The following is a 27,548-nucleotide window of genomic DNA, read 5'->3' as shown; positions in this document are numbered from 1 at the left end:
GAAAATACACACCAGATTTCAACAACTAGTAGGAAAAAGGACTGTAAAATATCGCAGGAATTTTTCTTGATGACATGTTGAAATGATAATATTTTAGATTTGGGGGGTTAAAGGATTACATTTCTTTAACATTATTAGATGTCCTTTATTATATACTTTGTAAAATGTTAAGTTTATTTTCAAAAATAGAAGTATGCAGCTATGGAAAATATTTCATAGAGGGTAAACACTCCTCCAGCATGCTCACATAAAATTCCTTTATATTTCCTTTTATTATTCTTATATCTGTTTTTAATGTAGCTGTAGCTATAATATGCATAAAAGTTATTTATATTCTGCTTTATCCCATAATAGCATTTTCATGAACATTATACCCATACTTCTATGTACTAGGTGTTCAGATTACAAATTTTATAAGTATTTTAAAATATTGTTACAAAATCTTTGTGGCCTTCCAAAATCCTACTTGTGCATACATTTAATGACCCATTTCCTTATTAGCCATAGACTTGTCAGGTTTTATTTTTGACTTTTAAAACACCATGCTGAATATATTAGTACTTACATATAGCTCCCTCCACCCCATGTTTTAGATTCTTTTATAATAGATATTTTTAACCTGTTATTTCTGATGTTAGCTTGTAGAGTATTATTAAAATGACATCTGAATAGGGAGAGTGATTATCAAAGAGATGAGGGAAAAAATTATTTATGAGAAAGATGACCAACACTTAAAAACTATAATATTTTAGTAATTTTATGCATAAACCTAATATATTTGTAATTAATATATCATTTTGGTTTTCCTTTCTGTTTTTTCCTTACTTCCTAAAAGAACAAAATTAAAAAGTCACAAGTTTTTATAAGTTGTAGAGACTATAATTTCAGAAGTAGTTTTTCCCTCTAAAACTTTTATTATGGAAAATATCAAACCTGTAAATTCAGCCCCATGAACCTATCTTACTCTTATGGGGAATGCTGTTTTCCCTGTGCTGTTTCCCAGATCCTGCTGGATTATTTTGAAGGAAGTCTCAGATATCATATCATTTCATTTGTAAATATTTCATTACATATTCTCTAAAATAAAAGAGTAAAAAAATTACATACTATCATACCTAAAATATTAATAACGGTTCATTAATACCATCAGATATATAAACAGTTATCAAATTTTCTGAATTATCTCATAAGTGATTTTTGGAAAACAGTTTGGTGTCAGTTAGATTGCAATTAGTCAGTATATCTCTTACATTTCTTCTTATTTGCAGATTCCATGTGAAGAAATACTTCACAAATGGTGATGCTTGCTTCCATCAGGAGGCATATAATACCTGGTTGTCTGTCAGAGGTAGTTTCTGAATGCTGTTTTAGTTAAAAATCTCAAAACGGGCACCAGGGTAGCTCAGTCAGTTAAGCATCAGACTCTTGATCTTAGCTCAGGTCTTGATCTCAGAGAGTTCAAGCTCCACGTCAGGCTCTGCGCCAAGCATGTAGCCTACTTAAAAAATAAATAAAGTAAATTTCAAAACAAATATATCCTGTGCTTTGAGGGAAAAATGATACTTCCTTGTTCGATCCTTTTAACCACAAACAATGATGTCAGGAATTTCAGTTTAGAATTGAGGCCTCTTCTGGCACATAACGCATAATGAGGATCAGTTTTGTCTGAAAACCCTCCTTGTGATCGTATAAGAAGGCCCATAGTCTTGTATTATTTCGTGAGCCATTATAAAGGGTTTTTCCCTGTGTCCCAAACTCTAAAGGTTTGGAAACGTTCTAAACTTAATTGAAAAATGAACTATAAATCATCCACTGGGATGACTGTTGGTTGTTTTAGTCAGGGTTCTCTTCAGAGAAATAGAACCGATAGGATATACAGAGCAATCTGTAAGAGGAGATTCAATTTAGGAACTGCCTTTCGTGATTATGGAGGCCGAGAAGCCCCATAGTTTGTGGTCTGCAAGCTGAAGAACCAGGAAAGCCAGTGGTCAACTCGGTCCAAGTCCCACGGTCTGCAAATGGGAGGGAAGGGGAGGATGTTATCGATCCAGTCCCTATCAAGTCCGAAAGGCCAAGAAGCAGAAGCACTAATGTCCCTAGGTCAGGAGAAGATGCATGTCTTAGCTCAAGCAGAGAGAGCAGATTCACCCTTCTTAGGCTTCTTGTTCTGTTCAGGCCCTCAACGGATTGTATGACGTCCACCTGCATTGGTGGGGACAATCCTCTTTACTTAGTCTATTGATTCCAATGTTAATCTCTTCTAGACATACCTAGAAATAATGTTTACCAGCTATCTGGGCATTCCTTAGCCCAGTCAAGTTGACATATAAAGTTAACCGTCACCATAGTCTACATAGAGAACCCAAGAACCTGAGTTGACCATCAATTTATAGAGTTCAGCAATTTTTTTTTTTAATTTAAATTCAATTAGCCAACATATACTACATCATGAGTTTCAGATGTAGAGTTCAATAATTCATCAGTTGCATATAACACCCAATGCTTGATATAAAATCACTACAGAAAAATCAGTGGTATCCCTTATCCTGACAATAAATAGAAAATACAGCTTTTTAAAAAAGATACTATTCTCAGAAGCAAGACTATAAAGTACCTCGCAATAAACCTTTTTTTTTTAAAAGATTTTATTTATTTATTTGACAGAGAGAGACACAGTGAGAGAGGGAACACAAGCAGGAGGAGTGGGAGAGGGAGAAGCGAAGCAGGCTTCCCGCCGAGCAGGGAGCCAAATGTGGGGCTCGATCCCAAGACCCTGGGATCATGACCTGAGCCGAAGGCAGACGCTTAACGACTGAGCCACCCAGGCGCCCCCCTCGCAATAAACCTTTAACAAGAAATGTGTAAGACTTGTATGAAGAAAAAATATAAAGCTTCCTTAAAGAACATAAAAGACCTGAATAAATGGAAAGAGAGACTGTGCTCATAGAGGGGAAGACTCAAAATTACAAAGACATCAGTTCTCCCAAATTAATCTATAAATTTAACACAATTGCAATTACATTATATCCAGGAGGGCTTTTCTGGAAACTTGACAAAATGGTTCTAAAATTCATTTGGGAGAGTAAAGATAATTGAATACGGCGAAGATCGTTTGAAGATGAAAGAGACAGGGGCATTTTTCCTGCCAGATGTCAAGGTTTACTGCAGTTAAAACAGTGTAGTATGAGGGCAGGGACCAGGTCGACGGAAAGACTAAAAAATACAGACTTCTTTGGGGACTTGTGTATGATTAAGTAAGTATCCCGTATCAGTGGAACACAGACAGACTGTTGAACAAATGAAGTAGTTTGGAACCGTTGGTTCTCTATAGCACAGTGACTGCCATAGAGTTGCTCTTCAGCTGTTGACAGTGAATGCCTCTGGTGGGGAGAGATCTTCTCATTATACTATTTGAGGTGTTTAATTTTGTTTTGTTTGGGTTTGCTTTGACCGTTTTTACAACGTGAATGTATTCTTCAACTTAAAAACTAATCGAAAAAAGCTGTTGCCCACAGAATTTAGAATTTTGGCCTAATAATCCTTTGCATAATTGCAACAAAAGCATTTTCATCGGTAGTTTTAAGAATTTAATAAATTCACATTTAAGATAAATACCATTTAATAGACACGAAATAGATTTTACTCCTTTAAATCCAACATATTGAAATGCTCAAGTTATATAGTCTAGATTTTCATATTCAAGTGCTTCATCCGTAATTTAAAAGTGAACTTTAAGAGGCTTAAATGTCTATAATACTTTTTGGTGTAAAAGCTGGAATAAAGTAGAAAAAAATTAATGCAGTGAAAATCAGTTATTTAACTTAATGGGGACCAAATTTCAGGTCACCTTTTCCCAGTAACTGTGAATAACTCTAGAGTAGTTCCCACCTGAGTGACATGTACTTAGGCACTAATGATGCATGCTTAGAGCTTTACCCCCCTCCGCCCCAGCCCCAGAATTGCCCACCTGGGAGTGAGGTACTAAGATTGCTTCTTGAGCTAAAAGTGGCTTTCTTTTTTCCTAGCAGAAGAAAACAGTGTCCTGTCTTTAGTTTTTCTTATGCTAGGGCTTTTCTCTATCCTTGCTTAGAATTATTGTTCATTTCACCCCTACTTGTGCTGTTTCTAATAATTCTCCTCTTCCTGTCTGCTTTCCTTACCACCTCTTGTGTTCTGTTGCTTTGCCTCTGTATCCGAGCTTTACCCTGGAAAAGGCTGGACGTTTTAGTTATCGGTCACGATTGAGAGCTTCTAGTTGGAAAATGGAAAGTTAGACATTAAATTTAATCTTGAAGTTTTTAGTTGTGCTTGGCTGTTTTTATAAATGTTCACCACCCACAAGTTATTTCTTCTTTTCTGCACTGGCAGTTTTTTTTCCCCTTTCCTTTAAGAAAAGAAAACATTTTAGTTTGACACCATTCAGGATGCTGGAGGCATTGAATAAGTTGTCTTAATCGAAGTTTGAGTTGTGGGTTGAATTTCTGTGTTTCTGTAATGAAGCTGAAATTTGAAAGAGGTGAACCATCATTTCAAGTGAGAGAAAATCATCCTCTACTTAGAAGACATACTTCATTTCTTTTTTTTGAAGATTGTATTTATATATTTATTTATTTTATATATATATATATATATAGAGAGAGAGAGAGAGAGAGAGAGAATGAGCAGGGGGAGGAGCAGAGGGAGGAGCGGAGGGAGAGGGACCAGCAGACTCCTTGCTAAGTGCAGAGCCTGACTCGGGGCTCCATCCTAGGACCCTGAGATCATGAACTGAGCCAAAATCAAGAGTTGGACACCCAAGCAACCGAGCCACCCAGGCACCCCAGCATATGTCATTTATTTCCAAATATTTATAAAAAGTTATACATGGAAGAAATTTTGTACTGGGACATAGTTGAGAACGAAGACCACAACCTACAAATCTAATTTACTAAACTATTTTCAGTACATGAATCTGGACATAATAGGATTTGGAGAACTATGATAAGCTTTGGAAATGAAGAGCTCTCTCCTCACCTCCCTGGCCCTGTGGGGCTCACCATGTCCTTTTCACTTTCAGGTCTCTTCAGGGTCAATCACGGTGACTGCCATTGGTATTCAAAAACTACCCTTTGTTTTCTAACTTAATTTAGTGTTGTTGGAAATATTATGTCCCCCTAATAAATTCTTAGCGTTTAATTTTTAATTGAATAATGGTTAAGCATAACTCTGATGATCACTATCTTTTAGTTACTTGCAGTCATGAACTGAATCTGAGAAGTGGCAGGGCTAGCTAGGTCTTTTTGTCTAACCTTTTAATACAGGATCTTACACACACACACACACACACACACACACACACACACACACACACACACACACACACACACACACACTCCGTGACAGATTGCTTAAGTATAGACTTCTCCAGGATCCTGTTTTTAGCCCTCTTTTGTCTGTGGAGGTTGAGTTCATAGTAGAAGAGTAAACAGAAACAGCTCCTCTACACACGTAGCTCAAGTTCCCCGGCCTTCTCCCAAGTTCCAGACCCTCACATCACTTCGTTTCCTCCACTGGGATTGCCTGTTGCTTCTGCAAGCCTAGTATTTCTAAAACTGAACTCATTTTCCTTCATGCAAACTTGTTTCTCCTGGCTGTCCAATGGAGTTTATGTTATCATCATTCTGCACTCACCCAGAATGAAAATTTTGGAGTTCCTTTGACTGTTCCACTTTTTAATTTAATTCTCTCTCTCAAATTCAGCTGCCAGTTCCTATGAAGGAAACCTCTGCAATGTTTCTTTCTATCCCTTTTTTTTTAAACCTAAATGCCACAGCCTAGCTCATACCTCATGACCTTTTACCTGGAGTATATTTGCTTATTAATATTCCCTTTATTAATATCGGTCCCATCTTCGATCAGTATTTATTTTACTGCTATATTCCTCTCCCTAAAGCACGAAACCTTCTTTTTTTCTTGGTTAAAAACATTAGTGGAACAACTGGCAAGATTTGAATGAAGTCTATAGATTATAGATTAGATAATAGTATTGTATCTGTCCGTGTTAATTTCCTGATTTTGATCATTCGACTATGGTTATGTTAGAAACTGTCCTTGTATTTAGAAAATACACATGGAAGTACTTAGGGGACACTCTTCGTAACTTCCTCTCAAAAGTTGAAAAATCATACGTATGTATATCAGAAAGTTATGTATGCTTATATGGAGAGAAAGAATGGTAGCGTAAAGCAAATACGGGGAAAACTGGTATTTGGGAAATCTGAGTGAGGCATATATGTGACTTCTTTGTACTATTTTTACAACTTTTCTTGAGCATGAAGTTATCTCAAAAAGTTTTCAAAAGTCATTAAGGAGATAGGGAGAATTCTGTGTGCCTTTTGGGTTTTGCTGTGAACCTTTAACTGCCCCCCAAAAATAATCTTAACAAAAAATTTTTAAAAGTCATTAGACTCAGGGAAAGTGTACTAGTGATTCTCCTAAGCAGATACTCCAGTGTTGTGTTTTGCTTACTTGACGGTTCAGTTCTGTCAGCAAGCATTTATTTGTTAAGCATCTATGTCTCAAAAGACAGAACACGAATAACGATGTAATAAGCAAATTTGAGGTCTGAACCCTCATAGTTTATACGTGGCATGTTGGTTTACTACAGTTTTGATGATCACAAGGAGCAGGGCTCAAGGGGAAGCAGTCCCAGGCTGAACTTTCCCCGACTGTGAGAGGAAGCGGCGGCCAAGGTGCTACTTGCCTTCTCCCTGTCTACAGTGACGTTAAAGGCACTGGAAATTCTCTCTGACCCTGTGTTTGCTGCCCTAGAGCCTTGGTTTGTCCCTGTGCTGAAGTGGGTAAAAGCTTTTATCTGAGCTGCTGAATTCTATTTTCAGATAACTAAGTGGGCTTTTTTTTTTCTTTTTTTCTTTTTAAGCCTTGCTAGTGGATCCAGGGGGAAGCTATAAATACTACATTTTGGTATGCTGAGGATGAAGCCTTGAGCAGCTTACCTCATGACAGTGGCTCAAAGCAACACTTCTGGGACTTGAATGCTGGGAGATATTCCGATATGTTAAATTTGACAGTGTCTGTTCTTGTCCATAAATCTATTTTTGGTGACAAGTAGTTTCTGCATTTCTGAGTTATTCTTATCACACTAACCCTGGTGATGTCACTTACTATTCCATTGGTACCGATGGCTGTCTACAGATGGCACCTCCAAAGTTTTACGCTGGCAGATGACTTTCATTTTAATTCCGTTCAGCAAACTTGAGTTCCCATGCAGGATTAGGCACTGATTTACACACTGGGTATGTGGTGATGAGTACAGCACAGTCTGATAGAAGGAACAGACACATAAGAAAATAAATAGAACAGAAACTAATAAGCACAGTTACAAAGAACAGAGTTGGCCCTGAGGAGGAAGTATTAACTGTAGGAGAAGAGAAGGAGGAAACTGAAGGAGAAGAGAACAAAGGGAAAGAGACCCAAATCCTTACCTTCCACAGCAGCAAGTCAATGAATAAATTTCAAACTGGATAATCTAGAAGTAGAGGTAGTTACGTGTTTTTAAGCACGAGGGAGGTAAATAGCAAAAGAAAATTGAAGGGAGTTGTATCTGGGCAACAGGTGTCTGAGGAGGGGAAAAAATAGGGTTATTATTTTTCATTGTCAACCTTGTAGTACTCTGACTGTTGAAAACTATATGCATTTTGTTACTTTATCTAAAAAGACTTTTAAATCCTACTTACTCTTTTAGGCCAACTCAAATGATGCCATTTCCATGTATCCTGTGCTATAAGTAGACACACACACCCCTTCCTTTAAACTTACACAGAAGTTCTTTAAACTCCTTATACAACATTTACCATATTCTGGTTTTAGAGTATTTGTTTACTTTTCTTTTTCCTCTGCTAGATTATTAGGCTTTTGGAAGCAGGAACTGTTCATCTCAAAATTTTCCTCAATGCTTATTAATTCCTTTACTTTTGGTTGGCGTAAGTGAACTGAGGGTTTAGCCATGTTGTTTGTTAGCTCGCATTTTGGATCCTTGGTAGCATGAAAATTCAAATGTTCTAACTCAAATATATAGAGGTGCAGCTGCTAAGCATTATTTATATCTTTTTTTTGCAAGTGTAATTTATCTAGTGCTCTTAAATCTGATTCAGTGGATTTTGGTAGAATACTCTGTATTTAAGAGCACATCCTGGATTACTGATAATTAGAATTTTTGTTTCTTGAAAATTAGAAGCTAGTTTCTCATTTGGATAGCTACTGGTATTGGGAAGATTTATTTCTGTTATTTATTCATTTGTTTATTTATTTATTTATGTCCCATAAGAACTCCTTTTATTTGATTCCAAGAGGACTGGTATTGAGTACATTTGATACTTTGCCATATTAGGGGATTAGTTGTTTTAATATTTTAATCCCATGGTGATCAAACAGAGTAATAAAAGTAGATTGCTCTTGAGGGAGCATTTGGTCTGCCCTCCTGGCTGTTTCCTAAGGCAAGAGAATGTCCAAACAATTCTAGGCAGATGGTAGGGGAGGCTTTCTGTTAAAACACAGCCCCATTCCCACACTCACCCCCATTTAAAGCAATATATACTTTGCCAACCTCGCCATGTTCTTTCAAGAGTTCAGTTGGTAAACCCAACCTTCTCTGTTTAATTCAGCCATATTTTTAGTCACTTTTCTCCTTATAAAGATGCTTTAAATATTATTTCAAGATGTTCTTTAGCCGTATGGCTCTTGCTAAGTTATCCTTAGGTTGATTAGGCTTGATTTTATATTTACAGAAACAGGATATGTTTATAAGTCCAAAAATAATGCAAATAATTCCCCAAACCATTTGGCTGCTATTCAGTGTGGTAGAGGTGAGTAGTTTCAAGAGTGCTACCTATATTGCAAAGCTGTGTTAAGACAGTATTAAATTATCTAAAAGTTAAAAGTCAGTAATTTGTAATGCCATTCACTTAAAAAGTAAAATGCAATTTTTAAACTTAAGTTTTAAATTTTAAAACATTCCTCTAGTATCAGGATGAAGTTTAACGGACTTTCCTGAAAATCCAACTATTTAAGGATATCTAATTTGGAGGAAACAAAAAGAAAGACATGATTAAATTTCCTGAATAGTTGTTTCCTGCGTAGCTCTGGGCATACTTCTCTTGCACCTGGAACTGTTCTGGCTATGGATTGTGAGGCCTCCTCCTGCTCGGAGTCTGCCCCGTACATACATAGTTCAGGGGTCATCCAGAGATTTGAAGTCGTGACTCCCCCTTTGTGTGTGCTTCTCTCTGGGATTCCTGTCTTTCCAACTGCGATGCTCGTCCTGATCTCTGTCCTCTCATTCTTCAACCAGTTAGACTGCATATTTCCATGTAAATTTTAGGCCTTCCTGTGTGGCACTAATTGGGAATTATCCTCAGGTAAAAAGCTGGAAAAAATGGAAACCTCACCCAGTGCCGTTCCTGTTTTCCCAATGTTGGGACTCTGCTCCAGTATCTGCCTGTTTTTAGTCACTCCCCAGTGCATTCCACTAATGACTTTTTGTCTTTTGTCCAGAATCTGTAACAGTTACCTGTGAACTACTCTGCAATTATGAAAAGCAGAACTCACCTCTTGTCTTATTTTAATGGATATCATAAGTCACAGGGAGAGTTACAGCTAAATCTCAAATTTTAAGAGATAAAAGAATAGATTTTGCCCTCAGGTATGGCCCTGTTCACTTTTTTAGCCTTTGAAAGTAGTACTGCATTGTGCCAAAGTGACTATACACATAGGCACTTAAGTCACATGGTGGTACTTAGTTAAAAGATGTTTATCAGGGGGGCGCCTGGGTGGCTCAGTTGGTTAAGTGTCTGACTCTTGATCTCAGCTCAGGTCTTGATCTCAGGGTTGTGAATTTAAGCCCCACATTGGGCTCCATGGCCAGTGTGGAGCCTACTTAAAAATTTTTTTTAAAAAATAAAAAATTGGGTCACCTGGGTGGCTCATTCAGTTGAGCATCTGCCTTCAGCTCAGGTCATGATCCCAGGGTCCTGGGATCGAGCCCTGTGTTGGGCTCCCTGCTCAGTAGGAGCCTGCTTCTCCCTCTCCCTACAGCTCCCCCTGCTTGTATTCTCTCTTTATTTAAAAAAATAATAATTTTAATTTAATTTATTTATTTAAAAAAATAAAAAATAATAAAAATAAAAATTTAAAAAAATTTTTAAAAGATGTTTATTTGTATAATTCAGAATATTTTTCTTAAGATTAATATTGAAATGAAAACACAAGATCTTTGTATACTTAAAGAGAACTCATAGATGGATCCCCAAGAATATGTCCCCAAATTTGTATATCCCAATTGTGAAACTCGGCTAGCTATCCTCTGAAGCAGAGCCTCTGACTTTGTTATTCTCCAGTTTAAAAACTTTCCATGAGGGATGCCTGGGTGGCTCACTCTGTTGTGCATCGGACTCTTGATTTTGGTTCTGGTTGTGATCTCAGGGTTGTGAGATGGAACCCCACATGGATTCCACACTCAGCAGGGAGTCTGCTTGAGATACTCTCTCCCTCTGCCCCCCCGCCCCCGATTGCGTGTCTCTGCTTATGCGTGCACGTGCTCTCTCTTTCTCTCTCTCTCTCTAAAAATAAATAAATCTTAAAAAAAAAAAAATCTTTCCATGAGAGGCATTCTCAAAAATTGCTAGCAGGAATGTAAATTGGTATAATCCTTGTGAAGACAATTTGGCAATATTTTTCAAAATTACTAATCTTTATTTAATCTTGACTTAGCAATTTCACTTTTGGAATTTTATCCTGTAGATATACTTGTACCCATATGAGTGGACATTTGCATAATGTTATTCATCGCCACATTGTTTAGAATAACAAAAGATGAGAAACTATCCATCATTAGGGAATAAGAGGAATTTCATGTTTACTGTGTATTAAGAGATTACAATGAAATTAGAAAATATTTTTTTAACAGAATGATAAGGAAAATACAATCTATAAAAATTTATGGGATATAACATAATCTGTGTTTAGAGGAAAATTTGTAGCCTTAAACAGCTACTATGAGAAAAGAAAAAAACTGAAAATGAGTGATCTAAATGTCTATCTCAAGAAGTTGGAAAAAGAAAAGCAAATTAAATACAAAGATAGTAAAAAAAAAAAGGCAGGGAATCATAAAGGAGAGTTTATTGAAATTGAAAATACACAGTAGAAAGAATAACACCAAAAAATTGTGTTTTTTAAAAGCACTGTAAAATTGATCAACTCCTGGCAAGCCTGATCAAGAAAAAAAGAAGGCCAGTGTTGCCAATGTCAGGAATGAAAAAGGGGACATTACTACAGATTCTATAGTCATTAAAAAGACAACAAAGGACATTAAGTACAATTCTTTCAGAGCATAGAAAAGAGGGGATATTTCTGACCTTGTTTTATGAGGCCAGCATAACTTCGATCTCAAAACGTGAACCAAGGATATTGCAAGAAAGGAAAATTTACAGGCAAATCTCTTACATGATTATAAATGCCAGACTAACCCAGCGATATATAAAAAACACATCAGATTATGTACTGAGAATATTTATTCCACGAATGAAAGTTTGGTTTAACATTCAAAATCAGTCAAATTTAATTCATCACATTATCAGAATAAAGAAAGAAATTACATAAGCATGTCAATAGATGGAAAAAATTGATAAAGTGTTAACTCCCATTCATGATAACAAAGAAATACTTAGCAAACCAGGAATAGAAGGGGATTTCTTTAATCGCATTAATGGTATGTACAAAAAAAACCTACAGTAAATATCATACTTAATGGTGAACTATTGAATGTTTCCCCCTGAAAGACGAGAAATGAGGGATAAGGGAGCTCGTTACTACCATTTCTATTCAGTTTTCTCCTGGTCAGGCAATGTGACAAGAAAAAGGGGTCAACGATGTAAATATAGAAAAGGTAAAAACAAAATTGTCATGATTTGTGTTAATTCATCTTCCTACCTGTAGATTAAGGTTAGAAGATTGCTTGGTGGGCATGGACATGCCGTCTTCACAATATAAATGGCTGTTTTATACAACTAGGTACCTGAAGAGACTTCTCCCACAAGGGAAGAGGCTTGGAAAAGCTACTTCACAAACTGACTTGGGAAAAAAAAAAAAAATCATCTCCCTTTCAAATCCACGTCAAGATGGTGGCTTGAGACAGGGAGTTTGACCTTTTGCAGCCAAGAACAAAGATGGAACAGATGAGATGTGAGCTCAGTGTTGTGTGGTGAACACTGAGAACATTTTTCCATAGAAATATGTTTGCCTAGTGGCTAAATTCTGTAGGATTCCATCTGCTGCAGGTGAAGTGGTCTGTGGAAACAACCTTAGGAGCTTGTATACCCTATGTAACTTTCCCCTAGAGGGATCTGCGTTGTTAGTTAAAATGGGAGAGGAAAAAGAGGAGAAAATAAAATTCTTGGAATATTATTTCTAAGTTGAGGGTTCCTTGTAATTCAAAGAGTAGAAGTTACCCTTTGAAGGAATGGAAAGACGAGCTTGTTTAAATAGCCCTGGGCCTCCTCATTTGAAATTGTGTCTCCATGTCTCTGCCCTTCTGATCATATCAGTATTAATATTAAGAGTCTTGAGAATCTCTGTCAGGAATTCACCTTTGTAGTACTTGGTAACAACATTTATCTTTTTATGTGACTGGCTTGAAGCTGGCTTCATTGTTGCCTCACTGGTATAGAAATACACACACCACCCAGACTATCTGTGTAGAGTGTTATGCTATATGAAAATAGTCATGGATTGTCAAACCCTTATAACAACTTCAGGTCTAGTCTAGTCACTACAGCTGTTGCTGAACCCAGAAAGCTTGAAAGCACAACAGTACTTACCATTTAACACCCACCACCATCACTACTGATGCCAAGTTATGCCACCACCCTCTGCCCAGGAGTATACACATATAACAACTTTGTAAGTTGTTTTACATATGAGGGAACTAAGTTGTACAAAGGTTAAACCATTTTCCCCGGGTCACATAGTCAGCAAGTGCCATAGAGCCAGAATTCAACCTCAGGCAGTCTGTCCCAGGGTCTGTACTCTTAATCATTATGCCACACTACCTTCTGGGATTATTTTAATTATGCCTAAAAAGCAAAGACTCTTCACATATTAAAAAAACAAAAACAAAAACTCTACTGTTTGTGGAAGGGAATCTCAGCCATGAACTCCCACTCTCACTTTAGTGCGGCATATGGGAACATGAGAGAATGCAGAGGTAAACATTTTTAGTTTGAAAGAGATCTTCCAATTACCTAGGAGGATAGGCATTAAAGGGGCTAAGAAATACTAGCCTATGGGTTGATTTTATGTAGTGTAAGCATTTCAAGTATTTTTTCTCTTTAAAAGTCATGACGTTCTTTAATTCCTCTTTTTGTGGTTAGCTCTTTCAAAGCAAAAGAAAATCTCATTCTGGTAGGGGATTTTATAGTAGCAAGCTGAAACTTGAAGTTTCTGGACCTTAGAATCTCCTACCCCATTAAAATATTTAATAAACCAGAACACTTCTATATTACTGCCTTAGAGCAATGTAGTACTATACTTAGGGGAATAGAAAGGTGACTAAGATTGGGAAACTTACTTTCTGTGTAAATAAAACTATATTTTGGTTACCTTTCATCCTTTTCAAATTTTTGAAAGCAGAATTTTTAATCAATACTGTGATTTCCTGAAATTGATTTTTAATAGATTTTTTTTCACACCGTACTTTTCCTTCGTTTCCTCTCTTCTTTTTCCTGCTCACGGATACTTACATTGTAGTGTTAAAATACCCCAAATCTGGTATTTAAGTGTTTAAGTAACAAGAGAAAGGGATCTGATTATAATGCGATTCATAAATAATGTTCCTTCTGATTGTTTTGTATGCAAATGACCATGCTACATGACTAATTTTTAAGACACCTTTGAAGGAGTCTGAGCATGGGCATTCTGGTCACTTGGAATCCTTTGTACTACTTGACTCGTCTGGACATTGTGTTCTACTGATAAACTGTAGAAGCTGTTTAATGTTTTTATAATGGGTATGCATCATTATAATTTTCAAATCCTTACTAAGTGACTGACACACATTTTGCCTAAACTTGAAATAGTAATATAAGCCCCTTTGTAGAATGGCAGGTAGTAGACACTGGCCAAGGATAGAAAATCATCTTAGACTTTTCAGAAATAACAGGACAGCTTCCTAAAGAACGTGGTGGCCCGAACTCATGTCAACTTTCATGCCCTTCCAAAACTCTAGTAGAATGAAACTGAAGAGGTTTCTTTAAAGTATGAACCCACAAGAATGAGGAAAACAATAGGAAAGGCAATAGTAACAAAAGTCAGGAAGTTGGAAAACAGACTGAGCAGTCAGAACCCTAAGCCAGCAAGGGAAAACCAGGAGCCAACCTGATTTATACCACAGAACTGAAAAACTGGCAGGATCAGTGCCCATGGAAAAGGGGTTGAAAGGGTTGCTACACTTGGGTCTGGTTGAAATCTGTTGAAGAACTCAGATCCTCAGAACCCCTACCCACCATCCCACAGCTGGGGGATTCTTCATTCCCTGCCATGACAGGGGACTGGGGGCTTACTCTGGAGAGGGAGCCAGAGACTCTCTAGACTCAGAGGCGCCTGGCACAGTTGAGGCAAAGGTCCCATAATGAAAACGGCACAGTTAAGTGATGACAGGGTGCCGAGTGCTTAGACCCCCAGCCCTGCTGTCTCACTCTGCTACCAGAAAGCCAACAACTAGGCCTTCATTCTCTGGGCAGGATACTAGAGGATCTTCCTCTGCGGCAATGACAAATTCAAGAGGAAAGACCAACTTAAATGGCCCAACCAGATAATCCTCAGCGTAGCTCCCAGTCAACAAACGGCACTCACAGGCTGAGAGCCTTCAATCCGCTGCTTAATCCCGTCGGTAAATGTGAGTCAACAACAAAGACTCACCGGATAACTTGGTCATCTGATCGGCCTCTGCTGTGAAATATGGAGACTAAAACAAACAGAAGGAAGTGACTTGGAGGAATGATGCAGCGAAAGCACAGCTGCCAAAAATCCTAATAGTTCATTAACCCTCTTCTCTACTTTCATGCGTGTTTTAAAATTTCCATTCTAATTCTCATAGAGATAAGATACTGTAACAATAAGACAACAATATTATAATATTGTAACAAAAACAACAATAAAACAATAAAAAAGGAACGTTCAAACTGCTCTTAGAAATTAAAAATATGAGAAAAGAAGTAAAAATTCATTAAAAAAAAGTTTAGAAATTAAATAAGAATCTCCTAGAAAGGAGGACACCAAGACAGAGATGGAAGAAAATGAATTGTAACCCTGAATTCTCTATCTAGTCAAATTATCAACCAGGTGTGAGGACAGAAAAAAGACTTTGGCCGAAAAGACATTGGCAAGATTTCAAGTACCCTTTCTCCAGAAATCGCTGGAGGATGTGCTCCATCAAAATGCAGAGTAAATACAGAAAAAGGAAGACATGAGATGTAGGAAATATTAAATGTATTTTAGGAGAATCACCAGGACAAAGTAAGAGGTCTTTGCAGGATGAAAACTACAGGCAACAAATCCTACAGTGTGGGTGAAATTTGTTCAGGAAGATGAAATTAAAAGAATGTCTGATGCACACAAACGCCTTAAGAGATTAGAGCCCAAGTCAGTCCTGGCTCAGTGCCTGTTGTTTAAATACAATGTTATTTGAACGTAACTATTCCCATGCATTTATACATGGTCTAAGGCTGCTTCCACACTACAGAGCAGAGTTGAATAGTTGACACAGGTACCATAAAGCCTGCCCAGTCCAAATACGTTCTCTCTGGCCCTTTAAGAAAGAGTTTGCAGACACACTCTAGAGAATTGACTCTAGACGGACAAGAGTTTATGGTTGTGGGGTGCCTGGGTGGCTCAGTCGTTAAGCGTCTGCCTTTGGCTCAGGTCATGATCCCAGGGTCCTGGGATCGAGCCCCGCATCGGGCTCCCTGCTCCGCGGGAAGCCTGCTTCTCCTTCTCCCACTCCCCCTGCTTGTGTTCCCTCTGTCAGTGTCTCTGTCTCTCTGTCAAATAAATAAAATCTTAAAAAAAAAGAGCTTATGGTTGAATTAGTTATATGTACAGAGAAAATGATGTAACTGCTCAGTTCAGGGAGAATAAAAATTGGGCAGGAAAGGAAGAGTAGCCTTGATTTATTACATGGCTTAGCTTTGAATATATATACATGATTATAATAATGTAAATGTCTAGTACTCCGCTCATTAAAATTACCATACAACTGCATTGGGAAGATGGGAAGGATATCAATGTGTGGTGGGAAAGGGAAGAAGGCACTTGCTCCTCATCTTCCATAGTGGGAAGTCAGTAGATTGGCCCTAAAACTGAAGAGGAAACATGGCAATAAATATCAAGATCCTTGGTTCAAAGAGGTAAACAACGGGCAGTGGGACAGGGACTGCTATTTTTGCATACAAACCTTTTGCAGGCTTTTAAAACTGTCTCCCTTTATAAAATTAAGAAACCTCCCCCACAAAACTGGGAAACAAGAAACTTCAACATCAGCAAATACATAGTATGTACTCGAGCTGCCCTTTTCTGCCCTCATGGCCAGCGGATGTGTATCACTAATCATCCTGGTCCATTTCCTGGTGAGTCGGGGCGCATTCGCACAATCTGCACATTCGCGCTCCAAAAAGAGGCGGCCCCGCTCAGGAAACCTCTCTCTCTGATACAATTTAGGCACCAATTTAGGCAGATTCTGTCTGGTTCACAGACATTTCCTCCAAAAGAACATTGCTAAGATGCATTATTTGGCTTAGCATCCAACTACTCTAAATGTGTCCTAAAGTAGCTGCATTTTATTTTATTTTGTTTTTTGTTTTATCTTACTTTATTTTATCTTATTTTATTCTTTTTTTTAAAGATTTATTTATTTAATTGAGAGAGAAAGAGAGGCTGTATGCGCACAAACGGCAAAGCAGACTCCCTGCTGAACGTGGAGCCCAAACCGGGGCTCGATCTCCCCACTGGGAGATCCTGGCCAGACCTGAAACCAAGACGCTCAATGGACTGAGCCACTCAGACATCCCAGTAGCTGCATTTTAAAATTCCATCTGTTCTGAACAGTTTCTTCTTAAACCCACAAGCTTGGGAAGACAGTTATTTCTCAATAATTATTTGTAGATACAGGGCAATGTATTAATATTTTCCCATCATCTGGCACTTGTACCTAACGTAATAGGCTGGTAAATGTTTGAATGAATGAGTAAATGAACTCTGTTGTATAATCAACAATTTCTTAAAAACCAAGATGACCTGAGAAGCTGCAGAAATGAACCCTTGTAAAAGCCACAGGTGATTCCATAACTTTCTTCAGCTTTTCAGTCGCCAAAGCTAAATTGTGCTTCTGAATGATTTTGATTTCTGAATTAAAGTAGTTTTTGCTTTTTTTCTAACTCTTCATAGGATCTTTCCAATCAAAGATGTACCCCTGGAGACGGATGGCCTTGCTGATTGGCTCTATCAACGTTTTGTTGAAAAAGAGGCGCTCTTATCACATTTTTATGAAACAGGTACATAGTATCCTATTACATATGTTTCTGAAGTTGGTGATAGTTCCAAAGATGTACGTTAGGGGAGATAACCATTTTTCCATTCTTCAGATACCCTAAAGGAATCAAAGTATTTCTATATTTAAGAATTCCAGCTTAGAATATTCATAAGGACAGTGTTAATGTTAAACTTATTCAGGCCCTTACTTTAGCAGCCAGTGTGCAAGATCACATGATGAGTAAAATGTTATACAAATGGAACAAATTCAAGACAGTACACAGTATGTAGAAGAGTACAGTCGTACGTGTACAATTACACGGGCTGTTTTATGAAATAGCAAATAATATTTATGGTTTGACATTGTACGTGATTGTTTAAATAGTACCATCATCTTGCAGTCATTTGAGATCATTCTGAACTGCATTTTTACATGCTTATTCCTTTCTTTACATACAGGGCTAAAGCTTACTTTTTAAGTTTTCACAGATACAACCTTGTACTTTTCTCCTTGAGAGAAAAAAGTCAATTTACCTCAAGGTCCCTTATCTACACTCAATATTCTGTACCTTCTGTGAAAACTGCAATGCAGTCAGACATAGGAAGGGAGGAGGAGGGAGGGAGAAAGAAAGGAAGTTAGGAAAGGAGGAAATAAGCGTTGGTAGAATGCCAGGCGTTACCAAAGTGCTTTCATACATAACTACGTGTGTTGTAGGCTTGTTCTCTGGAACCTACAATAGGAAAAGAAAAAGGGGAAGAGAAAGTTGTTTTAGGTGTGATGATGGCTGTGAGATTTTAGATTAACAGAAAGTACTATTTTCTTCCCACTTAGATTTTTTTGGTTCAGAATTAACGTTCATGTTAAATCAGACTGTTCAAGGCCTAATGGTGAGAAAAGGCTGAGACTGTTAATTACCCTTAACGCTTTTGTTTTTGTGTTTAGGATTTTTTCACATTACCCACAACAGGATTCCTTCCTGATCCTAACGTTCTGACCCCAGGGCTGTGGACTAGCGCATACTCATATGACAGGGGTTGGACGCTATGCGTGTCTCTAGAATTCTTAGTAAGACTCATTGAACAGGATGCCCCTCTCTGCCATGTGCAGTCCTTGGTCTTACTCTCAAAATCTCTTTAAAGATAAAATAGGATAGATGCTTAAGAAGGCATGAGGTAATTAAGAGTCAACAGGATCTCTCTTCTTTTTCAATCTTCATCTCTTGCTTGATGGTAGTTAGCCTAAATTGTAACAACAATAATAGAAGTCTCTTTTTAAGAAAGCCATTTGTATAATAGACCTTGAAACTTGAAAGTGTTCTCTGTAAATTGCTTGTGAGAAGCAAATCCCCGCATGAATCAGCTTACCCAAAAGGATTATCAGCAAGGACAAAGACTATTTGAAATGCTGAAGTGTTATCAAGATGACCTGAGGTAATATTGCTCTGAAGTGGTCTTTCTTTCCCTTCTAGAAAAGAATTTAAAGACATCTGTTTACTTTGTGTTTCTCCTTTTAATTACTAAGATATATTTCATAAATAATATTACCTTTTGAAAAGAATACCAGTGACCTACCACCACTTTTTTTGTGGCAAAACCATTTAACTTGTAAATGGAGGAATTAGTGTTAGTTATGTCATTTCAGAAATTATTTAAAATCCATTTTGGGGCGCCTGGGTGGCTCAGTCGGTTAAGCGTCTGCCTTCAGCTCAGGTCCAGGATGTCCAGGTCCTGGGATTGAGCCCCCGCATCAGTCTCCCTGCTCCATGGGGAGTCTGCTTCTCCCTCTCCCTCTGCTGCTCCCCGCTTGCTTGTGCTTTCTCTCGCTCTCCTGCTCTCTGTCAAATAAATAAATATTTAAAATGTATGTGTGTGTGTGTGTGTGTGTGTGTGTGTGTGTGTATATACACACACACACATATCAATTTCACACATCCTGTGTCCTGACCACTGTAGAAATCTCTAGGGTTACAGTGGAAACAAGGAAGCCAGAGTGCCTGCTCTCATGCAGCTTATATTCCAGAAGGAGACAGAGAGTAAATAAGTCTGTAGAAAAAAGAAAAGCTAGATCTGGATCATTACAGATCCTGGAAAGTGCCAAGAGGGAAATAAACATAGAGCTGAGTGTGACTGACGGGGGGGGGGGGGGGGGGGTATTTTTTCTGATACTGTAAGAATGCAGATGAGCCTGCCATTCGCTGACATGAGGAGCGGCATCTCTGGCAGGAAGAATAAACGCAAATGTTCAGAGGCAGGAAAGGGCTCAGCAGTTGGAAAATTGTATTGCAAATGAGATGTCTCTTCAGGAACAATGGGAAGTCACAGAAGATGCTTTAAAAAACAAACAACAAAAATTCTAAGTAAACTAATATTCACTTTTTGTTCCAGGAGACCTTACCACCACAGTAAAAAAATTAATACTTCTGTCTTGTCTTTTAGGGGCTTTTCCACCACCCAAGGGCCATAAGGAAGCTGTTTCCAGGGAGATGACCCTCAGCAATATGTGGATATTTCTCATACAGTCTTTTGCATTTTTGTCAGGCTATATGTGGTATAACATCATCCAGTATTTTTACCATTGCCTGTTTTAGGAATTGACTTGGACTTGTCAAGGTCACCATAGGAGTTCAGACTTTCATAAGTGTGCATTATTTTACATGTGCAAATCAGAATATAAAAAAAAGCAAAGGAAATTCAATGGATGGATTATTTATCCCCCTTTGGGATATCTTAAAACTCCACTAAAATGAAGATCAGTAATATAATGACCTGCTAATATGTTTTAAGGACCTTTCACGTTTTAAAAAGATACACTCTACCACACACTTAAGCAAACATCACATTCGGAGAAGAGGAAGTCATAAAATCATCCTAGAAGACTATCCGAGAGAAATTCTGTTGCCACCAGATATACTTGGTAATCTAGTTCAAGCTCAGAGAGTTGGACTCCGTTCCTCTTAGCTAGTATACTGTCTCAAGTAGGATAGAGCTGTAGAGCACCCTCATTCCCACCAACTCTTGCTGTGTCACTAGGAGCCCGAGGGGAGCTGTGCGGCACCCTCAAGGACAGTTCCCCTGTGGTTCGCAGTGACACTCCAGTGTCAAGCACACCCATGGGGGAGAAGCAGTGTCCACTGGACACGTTCCGGTACTAGAGTTCCTAAAAAAGGCTAGCTCAGTCCAACATCGTGTTTACATGTGCTAGTGCTTTCCCTTAAATGGGGGGGGGGTGTCACTTGATATCTCTCTATATATAGAGGCATATCATAGATTGATAATTGTCTTCTACCAAATGCACTTTTATCAGATACATATATAGCAAAGGATTAGTAATATAGCCTGAAAACAAATGTAAGCATAATCAGTGAGTGGGATTCTTGAGAGGCTGTCTCGTCTCTGCGTGTGTCCCTGGGCGCCCCCCCTGCACAGAGCGCCACACCCACCGGAGGCTTCTGTCCAGCTCAGAGGCTTTGTTCCGCCCATTTTGGCTTTTAGCGCCAAATGTATTTGGGAGTGGCTGGAACAAATTAATGTAAAACATTTAAATGATCAGTTTGAGGTGAGATAGGGGTTTTATTAGAAAAATAAGAGCTAGAGCCAGACAAAGGCTTAAAATGTGGTAAGTTCTCACAGGGCACCCCCAAACCTATGTTCCATCATCACCTCGAGTTGCTGCCCATGTCAGGGTGGTATAACCGGGAGACGGACCCACACAAAAGGCTTCCCAATCTCTTACAATTGCTTTTAAAGAGGATAAAGTCACGTTTCTATTTCTAGAGAACACTTCTTTCCTCCACTCTCTGTTCATGTGATTTACCTCACAGTAGAACCGACTCTCCTCAGAAAGTGCTGGGACTGCATCTGTCCCTCACCTGCCCTCCCAGTGTTGAGACAGAGTTGGTGTTTTGGTTTGGGATTGTAAGACTCTGAAGATCCTAGTAAGTCAGTGGCAGTTTTCTGTGATAATGACCGTTGTAGATGCCCCTGTTGTCACTAGTCCTACAAATGGAAATTTTGAGAAGTAGGCCAGAAAATAAAAATAAAGGCTAATGTTTTCTATTTTTAAATAAACCAAAAAAAAAAAAAAAAAAAGAAAAAGAAACTGAAAAGATGTGAATTTTCTCCCAGTTATGTGGGAAAGGTAAAGCAACACCAAATACAAGCCCACAGCAGCTTCATCTCCAGGTTAATTCCATGCACATAGGAAAGAGAATAATGTGTTAATGAAATACCTCATTGCATATTATGCTGCTACTGGTAAAATGCAGAAGCCAGTGCTAATGTGTGTGCTTTGGTTGGGGTCGTCACAAGATGCAATTTTTTTTGAAATCTAAGCATTTTGTTGGGTGTTTTACAGTGACAGTGAGTAGGTGAAACCAATCTTGATTAAGAGGCACGGATGATGATAGGAAGCCAGATAGAAGCTTAACAATGCTTCTGTTTGAGGTCCAGCAAATGCTGCTAGATTACAGGCTGAATTGAAATTGTTCATTTGAGAGATTAGTCAGCCATCTGGGGAGAAGGTGCTCACTGTCAAATATGATATGCACAGTCCTAGCTAAATAGGCCTCTTCCTTATTGCTAAAGCAAGCCACGGGTAGGAGTGGCCAGTTCTCCTATCAAAAAGAAAAAAGAGAGAGGCATCCATGCATACATAAATGCGGTTCAGAGCCACTTTTGCCATCACTGTGCTCCAAAGGAATGTGATATTGTTAAAATACTGTACACGTTAAACCATCTATTCTGTAAGACGCTTTACTTTTCAAGCACAGAGTCACTTCAACAGTCTGTAGAGTGACAAATACCAATAGATACGTGAGTTCACTTTTGAAAACAGAGCTGTGAGTTGTAAATAGATGTGTCACTGATCTTCGTGCCCCCTTCCGATTATTCAATCAATGTGTCCTCTTTCTGGCTTGTTTGAGAGCATCAGTAGCGCTCTCCTTACTAGTAACTGGAGGTCGGCGGCTTGCACTAGGCAAGGTGGAGAGAGAATCAGTGTTCTATGGCAAATCAGGGAAGCAGCAATATGCCACTGTACAGAAGTGAATAAAAATTCCAAATTTGTACTTTCTTTGCAAAGTGAGATGAAAGGAGGTTTAGGGAATACACATTTTGTTAAGGGGGAGGAAAATAAAACCGTGCCAGTTTTATACCAGTAGCTTGTAGAATCTCAGCACTTCTTGGTTTCAGCTGACCTGCCTAGATTCCTACAGCAGAGAGGGTTGAGAACTCCCTGCTGGATCCTCGTCCCAACACATCACAGTGATGGAGCACCCGCTGGGCTATGGGCCCGGGGCAGGTGCAGTGCATACGGAAGTGACTACACCGGCAGTTCACTCTTCACGTGAGACACTGTCGTTGGGGTTGAAATACAGATATGATGGAGAAACCTACACACCGTGGAAGGTAAAGAAAAATGACAGAATGGAAAATGACGTTTCAGGTAGGCAAAGAAGCTAGTTGAGAATCTAAATAGCTTTTTTAAAAACGATAGCTCTGAGTTCAGATCTGTCATATTATTATACAATCAACCATTAATTTTCCACAGTGAAGGAACTAAGGATTGCTGGAAAATTAATCCAGTGATAAGTCATAGTTAGCCAAAAATCTAATGTGTATTTATGAGTTTGAGGGTTTTTTTTTCATCAGACTTTTTTGTTCTTCTAAGGATGCTTGCTAATTTTAAAACAATGAATTCAATTGTTTATTAGTTTCTCTTGCTTATATATTTATGACTGTGTTAATGAGTAGTAAAAGGATTTGGGAAGACAGCTTCAGAAAAAGGGAACACAAAAGCCTAAATAGTCCATGGGCTAGGAAAGGAATCCCTGAATAATCAAGAGTTGGCGGTATTGCAATGATACTCAAGCCTTTAATGAAAATGAGATGTGAAATCACCCAATACAAACCTCAGAACATCATTCTCGTGTTAATATCGTGTGGATTGATGTTAGGAATGCCTCTTCATTCTTTGTTCATGTTACTCACTTCTTGTGGATTTGTCTTTAGTGATGTTTTGACAATCACTTCCCTAAAGACTCTTCTGAACTAGCGGGATCTGGTTATAATCAGAGATAGCAGTCTTTAATCATGGACAGTCTTATTGGATTCTTTTGATATTTAAGGAAATTTTATTTGCACTGCCAAATAGGAAGAGTTAGTTATTTTCTTCATTACACAGGATTTCACTCCAGAGTTACCATCACGAGCAGGTCCGCTCTGGTCCACAAGGATGAATAAAACTGATTAGTCTTATTTTTTTGCCACGTAGTGCTGTGAACCTTATGTCTGTTCACATGAAAGGCCAAGTCCAAAGCAGCAAGTATACTGGTTTATTGTATGAGGGGGTGGAGACTAATATGTTTGGGACCAAAACCACCTACATTGGACATTTCGAGATCACAGAGGGGCCGGGGGCTCTCTGGAGCAGTCGCTGGTTAGTGCTTTATTGCAGTCATTTTGCATTGATCCTCAACAGTTAGGAACTGGACCCTGGGAATCAGCTGAGGGTGCTGGACTGCTGGGGAGGGGGACTGTAGCCATATGGAAGATAAAATAGGGGGTTTTCTGCAAAATTTCCATTGGAGGATTTTTACATTTAATATTTTTTAAAACAGTTGAAAGAGCAAAGAAATTTTAAGTATATTCTAGTTGCAAAGTATGCACACATATTTTGAATGGCTTTATTTTTATTGTGTAGAACTGTTGAACACAGGACTGATGCACAAGCTCTTTACATGTGAGGGGTCTGCATTTTACAGTAACTTATCTCATGATTGGGTAATGAAACAGTTACACATGGACCTGCCATTGTTGAATTAAGTGCTTCGTTTTCTTTACAGTTATTACAAAGTTGTATTTATTTTATACAGATGGGTTTTAATTTTCCTGATGCCATATGTTTACTTCAGCTTGTTGACCTGTTTTTCTTTCTTTGTTATCTGCATGTTGTAATGTATGCTCAGAATGAATGTAAAGGCTGTGGCAACTGTCATTAATTTTTGTAAAGGGCTGGTCACATGTGGATCTGGTTTATGAATGCATAAGGGATTATTTTTAGTAACCAGATCACCTTTTCAGAAATTTAGATGTGAACACCAAAAGAAGCATTTTCTCAACAACAACAACAACAACAACAAAAAATGAATAGCTGGTTCTATTTTTTTTTTTAACCTAGAAAAAATAAAGTTGATTTTTTTCAAGCAAAGTGCTTTTACTTCTTAGTGGTGGGGATGGGGTGTTTGTGTGTTTCTGGAGATATTTTGGCATGAACATCTGTGGACATGTACTTGGAGCACACCACAGCAGGTGGATGCTGGGGGCAAACTGAAAAGCCAAATGAAAGAACATTGTACTTCCTTCTTTGGTTTTAAACCCTTTCATCTGCTCCTTCCCCACTCTCCCCCATGGTATGGTGGAGATACTGGTATACTGGTGGTATACTGGTAAATGTTCAACAGACCGCTCTCCTGGAAAAAAAAAATGTGTTCAAATGTACATAGGTTTGCTATAAATTTTCCTGATAGCAAGAATATAGAACACAATTTTAATACATAATAATAAAATATACTTTATTTTACATTCCATATGGCCAAGTGATTCTCCCAGGATGCTTTAACTGATTTTGCTGAACTCTTGTAGTCAACCTATGATTTGAAAAATGGAATAACATCCTAATTCACCTATTTCTCAAAATTCATTGTCACTCAATCTGATATGTGATCTACTGGTAAACTATTTCCTACCCTTGTACAAATTGTACTCATTAAAGTAAACCACTTGGAGCTTCAGCGCTAATTATAAGCTTATATAATTTTAGTAACAGCTGTTTAATAAGTGCTGGCAAAATTCTAAAATGTAACCATCGGCTCTAGGGTCAGGAGCCAGTCAGAGCGATCTCTAGCCTACCACTGCCCTGTCTTCTCTGTTTCACTGTTAGGACTGAATAAATTCCTCACAGTTAAGCTACTCACTGCTCTCAGGAAATTCCTAAGACCCTTGCAAGGGCTTCAAAAGGTGGGAAAGCATTAACACCTGTCCTACAGAGCACGCTTTTGATTTGAAGAATTTGACAAAAGCAAACTTTCCCCGAAGTGCATGGGAACCTTGCCTGTTTCTAAAGCTGGTTCTGTGCCTTGGGGTCTCAAAGCGAAGTAGACTGTTATATGAGCCTCTCTGAGATTTTGTTTTGGGCATTTAAAACATTTATTGTTTAGATTGTAGAATATGTTTGATCCCACTGAAAAAATTTAAATGTATTAAAATATACAGTCTACCAAGTAAGTTAAAGCGTTACAGTTCAGTCTACCTCTTCTTCTTGTGTTTGGATTCAGGCTGCTGTTTTGAGTTGAGGTTGTCATTTTTCCCCCTAGAAGTTGTTTCTGTCCAAGATGAACAAATCGGGGGCAGAAGACTGAAGGCATATTTGAAGCTCTCAGAGATCTCTCGCTGACCAGTCCTATTTCTCATGAGTTGGGGGAAAGAAGCCATTGTTTTAAATCTCCACTTAATAAGAAAATGTTTGTTTTTAAAATGTTTCTTCCTGCTGGGAAAAAAAATGTATTTTTAAAAGGAAAACAATCCTCTTTTGGCTATAAGAAAAAATCAGCTATATGAGCAGGTGTGACCATACCATAACATGCTGATACATAAATCAATAAAGTTTTACCTCTCAGGACTTGTTTAACCTTGTTCTTAACTCTTAGAGGCATGAGAAATATTAAGCATCAATCATCCAGATCACATATAAACGACACACGAATGGAAGGGAGGAGGGTTGGCTAACCACCAGAGAAGAGCCAGGCTCTTTTCATCATCAGAAAAATACTTTTAATTAGGTATGCTCAAACCCATTATACAAAGGAAGAAATGGAACAATGGTTTTTGCTAGAAAACATGAGTGTATCACAAAGCTTGTATCTGAGTTTTCCCCTGGAAGGTTTCTGTTGCTTGTCTTTGGAGTACTTTCTGCCTTTTTAGGTGTGAGATTTGCTCTAGAGATGGTGGTAAAGTTCTTACCACTCACTTACTGTGGGCAAGAGAGCACTGGGCCATCCCTGTGATTATAGCAGCTGTCTTCGTGGTGTCATTGAGAAATCATGGGGCTGGGGTCCTTCACAAAATTATCAACTGCTGCATCTTCATGCCTGTGTTTCATTTTGGTGCAAAACTTCCTGACAAGGGTCTTATCTTCAGTTTTTCACCGCTTAGAACTAAGACTGTATCAGGATCAGCTGATGAGACATTTGAGGGACAAGAAAGTAGGGCCCTAGAAGTGGAGAAATCAGAAGAGCTTACAGTACTAGGAAGAGGAACCCAGGAGTGATAGAAGGCAAAGGGAGCGCAAAGGCTGCTCTCTAAGCAGGTACACACGCCCCTGACACATGAGGACCCCAGGGGGTATTCCAACACCGTAAATCTTCAGGAAATCCACCTCTGTGAGAACTCTCCTAAGACTGCCGCCTTAAGGGCTCACCTGTGGAGGATCCCACCTGCCATTTCAGATACTCTGCCTTCTTGGCAGAAGAAAAGCATGCCTCTGAGCCATTAGGCATCTCCAGGATGCTAAACAAAGGGACAATTCAAAATATTGGTGACAAGGAACCTCTTTTCATCAAGGCATCTAGAGCCCACAATAGGGCTTTTAGCTTGCCCTGAAATGTACACATTTCAATTAGGACAAAGGATGACATTGGAAATGAGGTATCTGGGCCGGTCTGTATTGGATGTATTGAACTCTCATATATTCAGGGTGGGACAGGGAGAGCAGTGGCAGCTTGGCGCTCCAAAAAGCACCAAAAAGAAAAGCCAACCGAGACAGACTTCTTTTGGCTTAGACCCAGTCCTGGCACGATGTCACTTTGGAGAAAGTCACAGGGCCAGTCCAGATTCTACGTGGAGGGTCTACAGAGAGTGTAACTACCGGGAGGCATGGCTCCGCGGGAGCCATGTTTGAAGAGCAGCTCAGTTAC

General features: G+C 38.6%; 1 protein-coding gene across 2 annotated transcripts in view; it reads left to right on the top strand.

Annotated features, from left to right (window-relative positions):
• The window catches only part of LPGAT1 (lysophosphatidylglycerol acyltransferase 1), an 82,253-nt gene extending 57,469 nt beyond the window's left edge, over positions 1-24,784 (top strand). Inside the window, exons 7-8 of one of the 2 annotated variants that reach the window (XM_028125743.2) lie at positions 17,494-17,600; positions 20,014-24,784. In XM_028125743.2, coding sequence (XP_027981544.2) covers positions 17,494-17,600; positions 20,014-20,165 — 259 coding nt within the window. In that variant the 3' untranslated portion in view covers positions 20,166-24,784. Of the gene's footprint in view, positions 1-6,919; positions 7,111-17,493; positions 17,601-20,013 lie in introns of those variants that run through there. The other variant, XM_088017204.1, reaches the window with a different exon arrangement.
• Positions 24,785-27,548: the final 2,764 nt, after the last annotated feature.

This window comes from Eumetopias jubatus, unplaced genomic scaffold (genome assembly GCF_037043125.1).
Source record: "Eumetopias jubatus isolate StellerSeaLion01/CBP00866 unplaced genomic scaffold, mEumJub1_p1.0 scaffold_12, whole genome shotgun sequence".
NCBI lineage: Eukaryota > Metazoa > Chordata > Mammalia > Carnivora > Otariidae > Eumetopias > Eumetopias jubatus.
This window is presented reverse-complemented; position numbering and strand designations above follow the sequence as displayed.